General features: G+C 37.0%; 2 protein-coding genes across 2 annotated transcripts; one reads left to right on the top strand and one right to left on the bottom strand.

Moving 5' to 3' along the window:
- The first annotated feature begins 1,757 nt into the window (after positions 1-1,757).
- LOC103934795 (serine/threonine-protein kinase-like protein CCR1) lies at positions 1,758-5,742 on the top strand. Its single transcript, XM_009344550.3, is given in 3 exon segments — positions 1,758-2,589; positions 2,591-4,526; positions 5,086-5,742. Coding segments are annotated over 2 exon segments (2,328 nt in total). The 5' UTR covers positions 1,758-2,130; the 3' UTR covers positions 4,460-4,526; positions 5,086-5,742.
- Positions 5,704-7,950, bottom strand: LOC103934787 (putative serine/threonine-protein kinase). The gene is made up of 6 exons (XM_009344541.3): positions 7,625-7,950; positions 7,422-7,537; positions 6,963-7,179; positions 6,611-6,848; positions 6,361-6,511; positions 5,704-6,164 (listed from the first exon to the last, which is right to left on the bottom strand). Exons 1-6 carry the CDS (start codon positions 7,695-7,697, stop codon positions 5,823-5,825), a joined length of 1,137 nt encoding a protein of 378 aa, XP_009342816.1. The 5' UTR covers positions 7,698-7,950; the 3' UTR covers positions 5,704-5,822.
- Positions 7,951-16,761: the final 8,811 nt, after the last annotated feature.

Consider the following 16,761-nt stretch of genomic DNA (forward strand, 5'->3'; position numbering starts at 1 on the left):
CGAAAGAAAACGCGGTGAAAGTTCTTTGTTCATGGCTTTTCGATACTTTTTTTAACAGAACCAAAATAATCCTCAAGTAGAATGGGATCGATTCCAACTCAACACTTTTTCTCGTTAAGATTTTGAGCTATCGAGAGAGCACAACGTGATGAGACTTTGTAGCTTGAATTGGGGGAGAATGTTATTGTTGTCAGCAAAAAATTAGTTACTAGTTAAAGAAACGGTTGTTTAAATGGCGATGGATCAGTACTTCAAATTCACTTAGCACCAACTCTTTCCATAACAATATGTAAACAAGAGCGGATGTACATTGGGACCAATTCTCTTAATATCACTCATCAGATTGTTTACGCATGTGCACAACATCGTTTGACTGATGACAACAAGCCCACTTAGTGTTGGATCAAATACTTTAGTGAATAACTTGAAGTTTTTTGCGCGCGTCATACTGTATTTCTATCTAAAAAAACTTGTACTTTAACCCTGAGAACCTCCAAAATTTGAATCCTCGACCCGCCACTATATGTTAATCAATAACACCATATATCAGTGTTACATGCCGAACGACTTGCTCAAGATTTCCTAGTTATAAAGAATTCTACTTGGTGGGGTTTTTTTCTTTTCTTTCAGTTGGTACTAGTTATGATGTTTAATATGTAGCAACTTTTCAATATGGTCTCATTTACCATATATCAAGTGCAAACCAACACGATTTGCTCATGCGCATTAGATCCTCCATTTTCATTTGGATCTACCAAATAGTTTCTGCATCGGTCCATTTTTTTACACCAATATCTTCTGTCGCAGGTGTGATCTTGCGTAACAAGAAGTCTTCATAAATAATGCTATCTTAGACGAGTGGACAATGCTAATGATATATTTTTATAAGAAATGAGTGAAATATATTTAACACATGAAATGAAATAGGATTTAACTTTCGGTTTAGCTATTGATAGTCTGAGTAATTAGTCAACTTGTGTATATAATATTAAATGGCTCACTATGACGAACTGGATCTGAGTTGAATGCTGGTAGCTGACTATTTTATCAGAGAGTGATATGTTATGTTTATAGAATATATTAGAACCATGGTTGTTGGCTAAGAAAGTGAAATATGTGGGAGGAAGGTGAATTGGTTGAAAAATGAGTAAGTGAAAATTGTAATTTCTCCTCATGGTTAGGAATTTTTTTTTTTTTTTTATTTTAAGAATATAACATGTATTTGAAACGAACATGAAATTTCTTCGAAGTATTTTTCAATATGAACATGACAAGTTTGATTAAGTGTCGACGATAGGTGTTTGACACAAACATGACGCTTTTGTAAAATGTTACTGTATGGAGTATGAAGAGGACAATTAGAAAGAAGTGCTTGTGACACGTATTTGACTTGAACATGATACTTTCGTAAAGTGTTAACGACATGTATTTGACTCAACCATAACAGTTTTAAAGAAGTGTTGGCGATACATATTTCACACAAATATGAACCTGCTATGAAACTATGAAGAATCAATATCATACACCTAGATGAAATTATATCTCATACAAACTTGAGAATTCTAAAAAATGTACTCATAACACGTATCAAATTACGAACATAACAACTCTGAAAATGTGATAATGACTCATTTGACACAAACCAAACAAATCTAGAAGTATTAATCCATCATAGATCACCACGTAAACAGCTAAACAATTTATATAAAGAACTCAAACGATCACAAATTAATTGAACACTAAAATTATATAGTAAAGGACTCAAGTGATGCGGTAGTCAAATCCCCTCTTGTTTAAGCATGTACCCTGGCCGACATAGTGGCGGTCTGTAATCCATGTCTGACGGTCCACACAGTAACTACATACGATGCAGTAAACGAAAAGAAATCCAACCAATTATTAGCATTAAAATATAGTTAAACTCAGTAACTAGTTCGAGTACTTTGACGTTCTAACAGTCCACCAAAACACTGTAAAAATGGCTGCCACACCCACGTTCTTTCATCGTCACCATCCTCACACTCACAGCTCTGATTTCAGCAACCCAACAACAACATCACAGACATGCAAGCTCACCATCGAACCACTCCATGCCTGCATCACTGATTTAACTCTAAACCCAGCAAAACCATGCAAACCCAGCAAGCCCTTTCTGGGTTCTCTCGGTCCGTACCTCCTCTGCTTCTCCTCCTGCTCTTATGCTCCACCTCCGCATCTGGGTTCGCATCAATGGGACCCATCTCGGCCTCTTTCGGCAAAGATGGCTTCTTTTGCGCCATAGACGCTAGCGGCAAGCAGGGCGTGGTTTGTTGGGGGTTCAACAGCTCTCCATCGACGTCGCCTTCGGCGTCATCCTCGTCCTCTGCCTCTTTCAGCAACATTCCGGCGATGGCTGCTCTCTCCGGTGGTGAAAATTTTCTTTGTGGTATTTTAGCGAACACCTCGCAGGCGTACTGTTGGAGCTCCGTTTCCCCAGGTATAGATCTTGTTCCTCTACCATTCAAGTCCGCTGCTTACTCTCATATTGCTGCTGGGAAGAGCCATGTGTGTGCTATTAAAGGGTCGTATTACTCTGATCACGAATATGGAACCTGTAGATTGCTGGGAAATTTTTGAAACTTCGAATAGAAGCTTGAGTTCGAAACAGAGCACTCTGTTTTCTGACCAGGCAATTGCTAACCTTGTCTTCAAAGGGGTTGTTTCTGGTGAAGGGTTTAGCTGTGGGGCTGTTAGAAATGGAGGACTGATTTGTTGGGGGCCAAATTCTTCGAATTTAGGTGTTTCGGGTCCCGTACTACAGAATTTCACAGCTTTAGCTTCAGGGAGGGCCTCAGTCTGTGGAATTTCAGATTTTGGTGAGTTGCATTGTTGGGGTGATACTGATTTGTTGGATGGTCATCCAAATGGAACTCAGTATGTGTCTTTGGCTGCTGGTGATCATCATTTTTGCGGGATTCGACAAGATAATCACAGAGTGGAGTGTTGGGGGATGTTTAACTCCTCTTTGATTCCAAAGGCTTCCGGATTTATGGCGATTGCCTCGTCGGATTATACCACTTGTGGGATCAGGGAAGATGATTTGGTGATTGATTGTTGGGCTGCCAATGTAACTTCCTCCCCAACCGATTATGATCCTCCATTGGAATTGTGCAGTCCAGGTCTTTGCACTCCTGGTTCTTGTGGGCAAGGTGAGTTTGCTTTCAATGCTAGCACACTCAATGAGGTTGATTTGACAAGCTTGTGTGTTCGAAAAGATCTTACGATTTGTTCCTCGTGTGGGTCAAATTGTTCCGAAGGCTTCTTCTTGTCTAGTTCATGTACTCAACATGCTGATAGAGTGTGCACAGCTTGCTCTCTTTGCCAAAACAGCTCTTGTTGGGATATTTGTGGGCTTCAAACACCTCCAGAAATGAGGAAGAAGCTCTGGAATCATGTGCGTAGGTTGGTGATCATATTCGGGTCTTCTGCTTTGGGTTTTTTGTTGATATTAATTTGTTGGTGCCTTCTTCCCCGTTTAACTTCTCGAAAAAAGGAAGGGAGCAAAAAGCAGTTTAAATCTTGCATTGGGAAAGCAGAGTTGGAAGCTGACAATAATGAGGATCCAAACCCTCCTCCATCCGTGATTCCCTGTCCTGGGATTGCTCAAGTGTTCCGTCTCTCAGAGCTAAAAGACGCCACCAACGGATTCAAAGAGTTTAACGAGCTTGGCAGGGGAAGTTTTGGCTTTGTTTACAAAGCTGTGCTAGCAGATGGACAGCAGGTTGCAGTCAAGAGAGCAAATGCTGCCACTATAATTCACACAAACAGTCGAGACTTTGAAATGGAATTAGAGGTCCTTAGCAAAATCCGCCACTGTAACAATGTAAACTTATTGGGTTACTGCTCAGAGATGGGGGAAAGGCTGCTTGTATATGAGTACATGGCCCACGGGACGCTTTATGATCATCTCCATGGCGGGCTTTCAGCCCTGAATTGGAGCCTCCGGTTGAAAATTGCAATGCAGGCTGCTAAGGGGCTTGAGTACCTTCACAAGGAATTCGTGCCTCCCATTGTTCATCGCAATGTCAAGACCTCGAACATTCTTTTAGACGCTGAATGGAGTGCACGGATTGCAGATTTCGGACTCCTTACATCTAATGACAGGGATCTCAATGGAGATTTAGCAAGTGATGTTTACAACTTTGGAGTAGTACTGCTAGAGATTCTCAGTGGAAGGAAAGCTTATGACAGAGATTACACTCTGCCAAGTATAGTCGAATGGGCACTGCCTTTAATCAAACAGAACAAGGCAGCTGCCATAATCGACCGTTATATAGCTCTCCCGAGAAATGTTGAGCCTTTGCTCAAGCTTGCTGATATAGCAGGACTGGCGGTAAAGGAAAATCCAACCGAGCGTCCTACAATGTCAGATATTGCATCTTGGTTGGAGCTCATTGTGAAAGATGGTTTAACCTTGTAGTTTCTGAACCAGGTCGCCGGCTATTCATCAAAGATTAGTTGAACAAATATTTGTTACAACTGTTTCAGTAAGTACTGCTCTAATCTTCCTCAACTGTACATCTATTTATGAGCTGCTTGTAAATTAAGTGATTAATCTTCTTTCTTCGTCTCGGATAATTTCCCTTAATCCTCACAAAGGGAAGGGAACATGATTTTTGTACCATTCCACACTAGTTTTCCACATGATACTCATCCAATAATTTGCCTTCTCATGCAAAGCATTGGAGAGCCATCCCTACTTGAATTTGGGAGCAATTATTTTAGATTTAATGCATGATTATGCCCTGAACATTTCATTTTATACAATGGTTTCGAGCATATGATTCGTTATCAATTTAACAAATTCTTTACAAACTACCACGGTTTCTGTGGATATAATCTTTTTGAACCGCGATTTTTTCAGTCATTCGATATCTGCTAGCAGTTTTTACAAAAACACATTATAGAACTCGGAAGTGTGAAAACTACAGCATCCTGTGAACTGGAGCAACGGAGAAATGGAAATCCAACTCATCCAAGCACTCTTACGATGAGTCGGTTTCGGAAGAGGAAAATAACCTTATCTCTGTGACTTTTGCATTGCAGCTTGTCTCATAGCCCCACAGTGGCCGTGCAAACCATAACCAAGCTGAAGACAAAAACTAGAAAGGGTAAGTGGCCTTTCAGTGCTTTGTTGATTAGATGACCTTGTTTTGTGCAATTTGACAACTCAAAAGCTTGTCAATTGATTGGTTTCCGAGGTGATACGAGGAAATAGCGGGCAAAAAGTTGAGGGACATATATGTGGCATATAGCCCCTTTCACCAAAAGGCCCCTCCACTACTAGTCAAGTAGTTCTTCACATTTCTCGCACTCAAAAGGTACATGTCCTAGTGACTTGAGGCACTGTCTTGGCTTGGAAATTGGGTGGTCGTCAAGTGAGGGTTGGAAGTTAGAGCCGGTTTGGACCGCGACACCTGTCGCCCGCTCCGTTTTTGGTCGACCAGCATTATAACATTTGCTACTTTCTGTTTTTCGTTTAGATTTATATTAAATCTCGTACATTAACGTTCGGATAAGAGAATTTCCATGTAGCATACGTATAATGCATGTCTGGTTCTTGTTAGAGCTGGTTTGGATGTCATAACCATTCGGTCGGTAATGTAATTTTTGCCTTTTACTTCTTGTTTATGAACTTTTGGCACTGTAAATAACAGGAACAGGTCGAGAAAAGCTCAACATACATGCTGGTTTTCGCATTAATTTACTGGGAGGTAACTTTGTACACGTACTTTGCAAAAGTGCTATCAACAAGTTGAGAAAAAATAAGCTTTGCAGAATGGTTACAAGGACAACACATAATCCTCAGATTTATACTGATTTTGTGTGCTGCTAGATGTAGAGGCCTTGGAGAAAGTGCTACGATCATATGAGTTCTCTTGCCTCGTTTTGATATCCATGAAATCCGAAACAAGCCCGGGTTGCAAAATATGAGAGTCCTTGATGTCTTCCTCGCCGGACAACATCTCAACCACCTTTGACATTCGCGGCCGGTGGTTGGCCCTTTCTTGCACACAAAGTAGGCCTACCTTCAAGAATCTGATGGCTTCGTCCGAAGGAAAGTTCATCTGAAGCGTAGGATCAACTAGTTGTACAAGGGTTCCGGCCATGTGTGCTTCCCATACCTGCAAGTTCACAAACAACATTGCTTCAGTTCCTGAAGTCACAATCGAAAGCGTGTTCAAGGCCACTTTGCTTCAGTCTAATATTGACCGTTATTTGAGGAGCTAATCTTGCCAAATCCTCTTTATGTTTATACCAAAAATATATCCAAAGGCACTATGCAAGTAGTAATTAGATGCTCTAATTTAATTTGTTTACCTTCTGAACCAGGTACTGCTCCCCAAGTTGCATGTCAAAATCCACAACTGCTTGGCCGCTGACAATTTCCAACAACAGCACTCCGAAGCTATAGACATCTGATTTTCGCGTCAAACGCCCGCTAATTGCATATTCTGGAGCAAGATAACCCCTTTTGGATTATTGTGAGACAACCCATTAGCAACGCAGTAGCATTTCAAAGAGTAATCCAATCACAACGCAAGAAGATTTACTGATTCAAACAACTTACATTGTCCCCGCTACACGAGTGCTAACGTGAGAATGGTTGTCCCTTAATAACTTCGATAACCCAAAATCGCCTACTTTCGGTATGAAATTCTTATCAAGAAGAATGTTGCTGGATTTAATGTCCCTATGCAGAATGTGAGGATCAACCTCGTCGTGTAGATAGGCAAGTCCTCGAGCTACTCCTATCGAAATACCCCGTCTTGCCTCCCAACTAAACCTCATCCGGTTTTTCTCTCCACCTATTGATCAATATCACATCGTAAATTCTTCACAATTTGCCTAATAAAACCAGTTAAAATGTGGATTATTCAGGTAGAAATTGAGAATTTAGAAGCAAATAAATGATTATTTACCAAGTAATGTGTGTGTGAGGCTATTGTTTTCCATGTAATCATAGACCAGATATCTTGCAGCTCCATCAACACAACAACCATGAAGCCTAACAAGATTCTCATGTCTGATTACAGACAGAGCAGCCAATTCTGCTATGAACTCCCTCTCTCCTCTCATCGATTCGAGTTCAACGGAAAGAACTTTCACAGCCACAAGGCTCCCATCTCTAAGCTGACCCTTTATAACTCAAAAGAAATTTCACTAAGGGATTAATTCGCTAATTTCAAATAATTCAAGGATTAATTTACAAGAAAAAAAAAATAGTTCAGGACCAATTTCAACTAGGATAATAGTTTGGCGGTCACACAGCAGTTTACTTATATATATATATATATATATATATATAAACACACACATAAATCATAAATGTAACTGGTTTCAATAAATGCAGAATTTGATGTTGCAGGTGAGAGAAAAACCTTATAAACAGAGCCAAATCCGCCTTCTCCAAGCTTGTTAGAGGAATGGAAGCCATTGGTGGCAGACTTCAACTCCTTGCAAGAGAAAATTCTGAAGTTTTCTGGATTTTGACCACCTGCGTTGTATAAAAAAGGTACCAGAAAGCAATTAAGACCACAGTAAACTGCAGCAAAAACCAAGAACAACCAAACCCTAATAATACCTTGCATACTTCTTTCAATGGCCTTTGGAGGTGAGGAGGAGAAGCAATCTGTGCAAGGAAGCAGGAACTTCATGTTCCAGTAGCTGGATGCACTTTTTTTGTTGGGTTTTTGCTGCTGAATCTTGGGTGTGCTTGAAAAGTAAAATCTTGAAGTTTGGGACCAATTAAAATTGGATTAAGGAGAGCAACCCAGGAAAGAGGAATGGAAAGAACAGAACTGGAGACGCAGCAATATAATATTGCCCGCGGGTTTTGACCTCAATTTGGCCAAAAAATTCCATGGTTTGAGTTTCAACTTAAATTTTTTCCATTTGAATATTGTAAATCATCGACCAAAAAAAACATTATTCTATATTAAAACTCGACTTGTTAACCATAGTGTCTGAATATTAGGTGTCAAATTGTTTTTTTCACACGTCAACAAATTACGAAAATAATTACTTAATAATATCAAATGTATCATATTATTTTGTATACTTTTGTCGAGTCTAGTATTTATCGTGGCTTAGAAATTAAAAGGCATAATTAGTTTGATCAAACAAAAATTTTCCTTTTCATTCAATTTAAAATAGTATCATATGGATGCCGTTTCAAATGTATGTGGTTACGTAGGTGCAAAAGTATACACACTAAACAAGTTAGCAAAAGTGCCTAACTAGCAATTAACGATTCAACACGCCTAAAAGAAGCAAAAAGGCAATCATCAAAGACTCAAACGTGCAAAGAATGAGACACGATCACCCCCCTATGACTGCTTGGAGACCAGTTGAATATTATTGAGTTTTCTTTGGAAGGTCTTTGGAGGAGACTAACTAAAAAAGGCTTGAATTGGCCATAGCCTTTGACCCTTTCTGCTTACTAGCAATTAACCATTCTTTCCACAGAATATGACATCCCATCGACGACCTTTAGAATGTAGTAAGAAAAATATTCCAACTCCTCATGTCATTCCTCCGTCTTGTTAACGCGTATGCGCAAGTTTTTTGTCTTTAGATATGTTTTAACAAATTATATATGTTTATGTGTCAACTGAAACTTACATTGCAAATAAAGAAAAATGTTCGTCACAATTAAGGAGATAAGCTATGCTCACACATGAACATGATATGTTAGATGATCATACGGTCTGGGCCGTCTAGCGATCAATACTCACAACAAATAATCAACCGTTAATTAACCGATCAACTTTCACTTCATGTGAGTTTGTGATTAATTAAGAAAATTAAAAAATAGGTTGCAATCATGCGTAGAATTGGCTTATTGCCACGTCAACAGAAGGTCATGGTGCCATGTGGTGATTCTATCAATCCAATGTGACAAAAACACGCTTGTTGGTTTGTTCAGACATTTGAATGGATCAAAGTTTGAACGCGAGGATTGGAGTTTGGAGGATGCGCATGGTCAGCAAGCACTCATAAGCAGTTTAACAGATGGTTCCTTCCTTCTATATCCAGAAGATTTATGTCTGGGACTTGTGACCAGTCTTGTAGTCTAGTCTATGGTGTTTACCACATCCTATATATATTCTAACGTACGTGTATGGTGTCCTGGTGTAGACAAAACCCTAATTCCTGTATATAATACACGGTGGATTAATTGGATTTTATTCTCATGGAATTCTGTTTTAATATTAGTTCAACTGTTAGTGTTAGTGTTCTTTCATTTTTGAATTGAACAAGTCTATCGTGGGGACAGAGGAATATAAAATTAACTAGTCAACATTTCCAATCAATTCAACTCCATTAGGTATTGACGGTTGAGAGCTCAAAGATCCGGTTAAAAACAGCTGTATTAACTTGGCCCAAGATTCTTTTTCGTATATGTTTAAAGAATATAAGGGAATCCTAATTATTACCTTTTTTTTTTATAATGGTTTGGACTTGAGTAGGTTGAAAAAAGACACACTTATTACAATATTAACTTTAGGTGTCGGATGATGGTGACGATTTAATAAGCCATTATGTTGGATAAAAAATATCCGACACATCATTCAGTTAGTGTTGAATAAGAATGAAATCCTGTCAGTTATATCTGACATACATTCTTAACGGATATTATAACCGCCATTATTTTTGAATTTTTAAAAAAAAATATTTTTTACATATTCCGACGGTTTTTAAGTTAATGGTTGTTGTTATAACCGACAGAAATTGACTATTTTATTATTTTAGTTTCTAGCATGTTATTATTTTAGTATTCTGGCAGTTATAACGAACAAAAATTGATTATTTTATTATTTTAGTTTCTGGCGGTTATTATTTTAGTATTATGAAGGTTATAACCGACAGAAATTGACTATTTTATTATTTTAAAATGTTATTTTGATTATAAATAAATAAATAAACGCATGGTTTAAATATATTGTTTTCACTCATGGCCCTGTTGGATATAACCGACATGAACAAAGCAAAATTTTGGGCGGCCGCCAAAATAATCTCTTAATGTTTTTTTTTCACTCATGGTCCCGTTACCTAATCTCTGAATGTTTTTTTTAGATTTTTTACACATGTTATCTTGGAGTATATACAAACATATTTGACGGTTGGATCGTTGAACCTAATTTCGTAGAATGCATATCCTATCAAACTGATAGATTTAACAAACACTTAAGAGTTAATGTTATACTTCCATTAAGTATAAAATAAGATTTATTGTGGCAACCCGTCCCAATTTATTATGTAATTTTCTCCCCAAGTGTGTGAAAATGACGAATATGCCCTCGTTGGCTAAGTGATGTGGATGTATGTGTGCAGATTTAAATTATCCTTCTCGCTATCGTAATTAAATCGTACTCGGCGTCATAAGTGCGTTGAAGCGAGTTAAAACCGAAGTGGAGCCGTAACGAAAAAGTTGCGATTATTTAGGTGCGTAAATGGGCAAATTGTGAACCAATTATATGGGCTCGTATTTCTTTTAGCCCAATCAAATAAGTTGTTTTTCTTCTTTTGGGCCAATTAAAATTAGCTTTCTCTCTCTCTCAGCCAATTAGAACACGCACACACACTCACTCTTCCTTCTCTCTCTCTCCTTCTCGACTCTTCTCCTTCCTTACACTATGACATCCCACACATAACCATCATCAAACTCACACGAATCAAACTTTTGGAAACCATCACCATTCTCCTCTCAACTTCACGATTACCACCATACCCTTAGTTTTCCATTTTGATGAGTTTTAGCTCAGAAACCAGAAGCTTCGACGAGGAGCTAGGTTGCTCCAACATGATCACGTACGATTTACAAGGTTTTGAAGCTTGGGATGGTCTCTATGCAACTTCACTAGCACTTTAGAGTAGATTTGGAGCAGAGTGGACGTCGGAATAGGTGAGTTCGAAGAGTTGCAGAGTTGGCCGGATTTTCCAAGGAATTTTCCAATCATTTTTCGTTGGATTTTGGACTTCCAATAGGTACGAATGTGTTCTACTCTTCGAGACCTTCAAATCTATATAAATTTCATGGATTTTGGTTAAGAAATGAAGTAGATATAAAGCTTTGAAATTTTCCAGAAACTGGCGTGTGTAGACGGCGAACGGCGGAGACCGACAGGTGACCGAAGAAGAATAAGGTATATTCCGTTAACTTTAACGGAATATTCTAACGGCATTAGGTAATGCCATTACTATTTAACGGAATGTTCCACCTATTTTGACGGAATATTCCTAACGCCGTTAGGGTTTCCATCAATGTGCCGTGCACGTGCCTGTGCGTGGCCGGCGTGTGTGGTCGTGCCTTGGCCGGCGTGTGAGGGCGCGTCCGGTGTCCAAAATTTTTTCTAAAAATTTGTGTGGGTTTGTATCATCGAGTAAATCACATTCGTATATTCAAACCTTACATTTGAGCAAACTATGAGGCGTTATTTCTGGATTTCGTATATGTGCTAATTAATAATAGTTGTATCGCATGTAGGTGAGACGTACCCCGAGACACACACATACATATACAGTTTCTAGAAACGTTTTTATATGGAATTATGTTTTGCTTGCCATGTCGTAAATAAGTTACATTTTAAATATTGCATTGTTACACTTGTGAATTGTATTGTGTAATGCTGAGGAGACTCAGGTAAGCTTCTGGTGAGTATTATGTGAATGAATGGGTTGTATTGCATTGGTATGCATACATTTATTTAGAGCTCATCATGGCTGCACCCCCGTATTAGTGCTCCCGCCCGAGGCCAGGGCCAACCTTCACGTGATTATTCACCTTCCGCACCGCACACTTACCTTGGATCCAAGTCTGGTGCTAGCCTGTTGTACAGACCACAATAGGTGGTTCCGACTTGCAGGTGACCCACGATTTATCGCACAGCTTTCACGTGATCATAGCACTTGAGCGTACATATTTATACCCAGTTTGTCGTACAGGTCACCCTAGGTGACTCTGACTCATGTGCTAACCTAGATTGATGAGCTATAGATCCAGTTGTACAGGTCATGCAAGGTGAGTCCAACTGGCATACTATTTTATATTAGTTGCATATCTGACTCACATCTTTTAGTGCTGAAATATTATGACATGGCATATCTCAGTTTTCGCTGGTCTTGTGCATTGGTTTTCATATCTACGTAGTAGTATTTTTTGGAAACTATACGGGTTTTATGGAGAGGGGTTATTATGTTCATAAAGATAAATACGTTTTTAAACGCTTTGTTTTTGTCCACTCACATTTCTATTTTGCGCCCCTCTAGGTTCTAAGTAGCTATTTATCTTTGGTGGCTCATGAGGAATACTCGGCAGTTCTGACGTTCCATTAAATATTGTAAAGATCCTCTCTTGGTTTTGTATAATTAGTGTTTAGTTAGTTCGACTGCACTTTCGTGTTACCTATGCTCTGATATGTGTGTATCATATACTTGATCACGTCTAGTTAAATAAATTTAGTTTTGGTTTTTATTTATTCACGTGTTCTTATTACTATCACTTATGTTGCACCCTTGGCTACGTCACCCTCACGTGACGACCAGCATGCCTTGACTCCGATTAGGGTGTGTCATTTATCCACTCTTGTAAATATTTTAAATTGAAGATCAAATTCATTTATTGCATTCTTATAGGGTCAAGGAGTGTACCTATAAAAAAATCATCAAAATCGGAGCTAAAATAACCGTTAAATTATGATTTTTCGTTTATAACCATCGAAAACTTTTGTTTTGTTACCAATCTCTGAATGTTTGTTTAGTACAATATTTTACGTATGCGATCTTGGAGTGTGTACAAACGAGTTTGACGGTTGGATCGTTGAAAAATGTTTCGTAGAATATGTATCGCATCAAAACGGTAGATTAAACAAACACTTAAAGTTAATGTTATACTTCCCCATCAAGTATAAAATAAGATTTTGTGGTATCCACTAGTGTAAATATTTTAAATTGAAGATCGACTTCATTCAATGCATGTTTATAGGGTCGAGGAGTGTAGCTATAAAAAATCATCAAAATCGGAGTTAAAATAACCGTTAAATTGTGATTTTTTATTTGTAACCGTCGAAAACTTTTGTTCTATTACCTAATCTCTAAATGTTTGTTTTTTTTTATTTTTTATGTATGTGATCTCGGAGTGTGTACAAACAAGTTTGATGGTTAGATCATTGAAAAAAGTTTCGTAGAATGTGTATCGCATCAAAATGGTAGATTAAATAAACACTTAAGAGTTAATGTTATAATTCCATTAAGTATAAAATAAGATTTTGTGGTATCCAATAGTGTAAATATTTTAAATTGAAGATCAAATTTATTCATTACATTCTTATAGGGTCGATGAGTGTAACTGTAAAAAATCATTAAAATTGGAGTTAAAATAACCGTTAAATTATGATTTTTCGTTTATAACCGTCGAAAACTTTTGTTCTGTTATGTAATCTTTGAATGTTTGTTTTTTCCGATTTTTTACATATGCAATCTCAGAGTGTGTACAAATAAGTCTGACGGTTGGATCATTGAAAAAAGTTTCGTAGAATAATACTTGCAGTCAAAACGGTAGATTAAACAAACACTTAGAGTTAATATTATACTTCTATTAAGTATAAAATAAGATTTTGTGGTATCTACTAGTGTAAATATTTTAAATTGAAGATCAAATTCGTTCATTGCATTCTTATAGGGTCAATGAGCATAGCTGTAAAAAAATCATCAAAATCTAGAGCTAAAATAACCTGTTAAATTATGATTTTTCGTTTATAACCGTCGAAAACTTTTGTTCCGTTACTCAATCTCTGAATTTTTTTTTTTTTGTGCAATTTTTTACGTATGCGATCTTGTAGTATTTACAAACAAGTTTGACGGTTAGATCATGGAAACTAGTTTCGTAAAGTGCATATCTTCGTTAAATTTGCCTAAATTTGAAGTAGGAAAATTAATTTGTGCTAAATTTTTATTTATGCTTTTCAAGTATTGATTTGACAATATTTAGTTTGTGTGATGACATTTTCATTGTACAATTATCTTTTTGTTTCTTTATCACATATTTTACATGGGTTATTATCTATTAAATCAAACAATTATTTATTTAATTTTTAAAAACGTATTCTATTTAAATATATATTATTTATTTATTTATTTATTAAACCAAACAATTATTATTTTATTTTTTAAAATCGTAACAAAATTTTGGGGGGGAATTTAAAATTTTGGGGGGATTTTTGCCGCCATTTTTTTCTGTCGATTATAACCGAAAGTAATAAAAAATTTCCAAAATAAAACCCCTCCATCTTTTCCTTGCACCGGTGCCTTCTCCCTTCCCCCTTCCTTCCCCCTTTTCTCCTCTCCTCATTTCCTTCTCCTTCTCTTCTCCCTTTCTTCTTCGCGCTTCAATCACCATGGATGAACAATTCGAGAAGCAACATTCCGAAACCAGTACATTTTAAATTATTTGTATTACGTTCAGTTTGTGTTTTAAATTTTGATTATGTTATTTAATCGAGTTTGTATTTTGAATCTTGACTCGAGTTTGTAAATATGCATCACTAATGTTTTTTTGTTATTAACAAGAACCAAATTTGAGGAAGACCCAAGTGGCTGGGAAAGTTTGGGCTTTTGAAAGCAAAAGAAGCAAATTTGAGGAAGAATAATGACTTCAAGTAGTTGCAGTGCAAGGAATGTCGCCGTTAGGCAATATGTGAGGTCCAATGTGCCTCGTTTAAGATGGACTCCTGAGCTTCATCACTGCTTTCTTTAGGCCATCGAAAGGCTCAGAGGCCATAAAAGTGAGCAATTACGAAAACCTACCTTCTATTTTTGTTTCTTTTATAGAAAATTTTATTGTTTTTATTTAATTTTTTTTTCTTTATTTTCTTGCAGAGGCTACTCCAAAACTTGTTCTTCAGTTGATGGATGTCAAAGGGCTCACTATTTCTCATGTCAAAAGCCATCTCCAGGTCTTTTTGCTTTTTTTCTCCAGTTCTTCTAAAGTGCTTTTGTTTGTCTAATAGGTTAAAATTTCATTTGTTCTCACACTTTTCTTCGTTTCTTTTTATTAATTTGTTTCCCTAGGAAACAAACTTGAAAAATTGAAGAATATGGTGTACCTTAGAGGAACATTACACATCTCAAAGCTGGAAAATGCAATGAATGCAGGGGAGGCCAACTTGAAAGGGAAAGAAATGATTCAAAAATTGGTTTATATTTTTATTATTATTAATATATTTTCTATCGGTTTTATCCGACAGAGAATGCTCCTATTTATAAATTCTTTGTCAGTTATATCCGACATAAGTTCTGTCGATTTTAGAGTATTTTCTGTTGGTTTTATCCGACAGAGAATACTCTTATTTATTCATTATTAATATATTCTCTGTTGGTTATATCCGACATAATTTCTATCGGTTTTAGAATATTTTCTATCGGAAAATTCATTTCCTGACGTTGGCAATTCTATCGCTTATTATATCCACCACTGCATCCATTTTCTGTCGGATTTTGCTTAATATCCAACAGTAATATACGTTTCTTGTCGGTTATCATAGCGATATTAATAAATGGTTTCGTAGTAGTCACATACAGCCTTGGCAAGAACGACGTTCTGCGGAATATATGACCCATGCTCCTTTAGGTTCTTTAAATTCCGTGGGTGGCGTAGCTACCGAGATCAACGCAGTCAATTATGTTTCTCCTAGAAGTTGGTTAGCTACTTCTCATTTTGTTCTAGGATTCTTCCTATTCGTAGGTCATTTATGGCACGCGGGAAGGGCTCGTGCAGCTGCAGCAGGATTTGAAAAAGGAATTGATCGTGATTTTGAACCTGTTCTTTCCATGACTCCTCTTAACTGAGACAGAGATCCAATGTACTGCGCTCTCCAAGTGTGCTTGTTTCTCCCTTCTTCCTTACCATGGCAAGTCTTTGTGAAATAACTCCGATGAGAAGAAAAAAAGAAGGCGTTAAGAGACCTTTCTGGCCCAACCCTAGTGGTAGTTACACTAAATTTATCTAAACTATCAGGAAGTTTCAAACGTAGGTGTAGAGGGTGAAACATGTTACTCTAATCAATTTGACTAAACTCAGTAAGTGAGAAATTTTATGTTCAAATATTATGGATAACGAGTTTGATACTTGTTTATCTTCCACTCCTTAACGTAAATATATTGTAGTATACACAAAAGGTAACCCTAATTAGAGTAAAAAAATAAATAAAAAATCATCTTGTTTATAAGTATTTATTTGGTTAACAACTTTTAAGTATTTTATTAGTTTCAAGATAATCAGAACTTCAATGATGTTGCTACTAAAAGATTGGTGTTATCTACATACATTTTTTTACTTTTCACACGCCTTTTTTAATTTTCGGCCGTCAAATTAAATGAATTGAAAATAATTAAATGACAAAGATTAACAAGAAGTGTGTAAATAGTAAAAAAAAAAAATGATATGTGGATAGCACCAATAATATTAAAATAGTCAGTTACTATTGTTGGTCATGCTCCTAACAAGGATTTCCTAACATTAGGCAGCTTTTGTTTTTTTATTTTTTTATTTTTTTATTACGTAGAGGGCAATAAACCAAAAACACACTAACAACAAATTACAGTCCTCAGCTGAGGTAGAAGATAAACATGCAGTAAAAATTTGATTTGCAAACGTGTCAACTAACACGAATCCTTCGAGGTTTACTCTTAAAACTAATTAGATACTTGATCTATATTTAA

Source organism: the organism of the source record quoted next, unplaced genomic scaffold, assembly GCF_019419815.1.
Source record: "Pyrus x bretschneideri cultivar Hongxiangsu unplaced genomic scaffold, Pyrus_bretschneideri_v1 Contig45, whole genome shotgun sequence".
In the NCBI taxonomy this organism is placed as follows: domain Eukaryota; kingdom Viridiplantae; phylum Streptophyta; class Magnoliopsida; order Rosales; family Rosaceae; genus Pyrus; species Pyrus x bretschneideri.

What these genes read in the sequence shown, in the direction of transcription:
- LOC103934787 (XM_009344541.3), bottom strand. Translation starts at nt 7,697, where the DNA reads ATGAAGTTCCTGCTTCCTTGCACAGATTGCTTCTCCTCCTCACCTCCA. An exon ending in GATTTGGCTCTGTTTATAAG is followed by an intron (nt 7,180 to 7,421) that starts GTTTTTCTCTCA and finishes TGAGTTATAAAG; the next exon opens with GGTCAGCTTAGAGATGGGAG. An exon ending in ACTCGTGTAGCGGGGACAAT is followed by an intron (nt 6,512 to 6,610) that starts GTAAGTTGTTTG and finishes ATAATCCAAAAG; the next exon opens with GGGTTATCTTGCTCCAGAAT.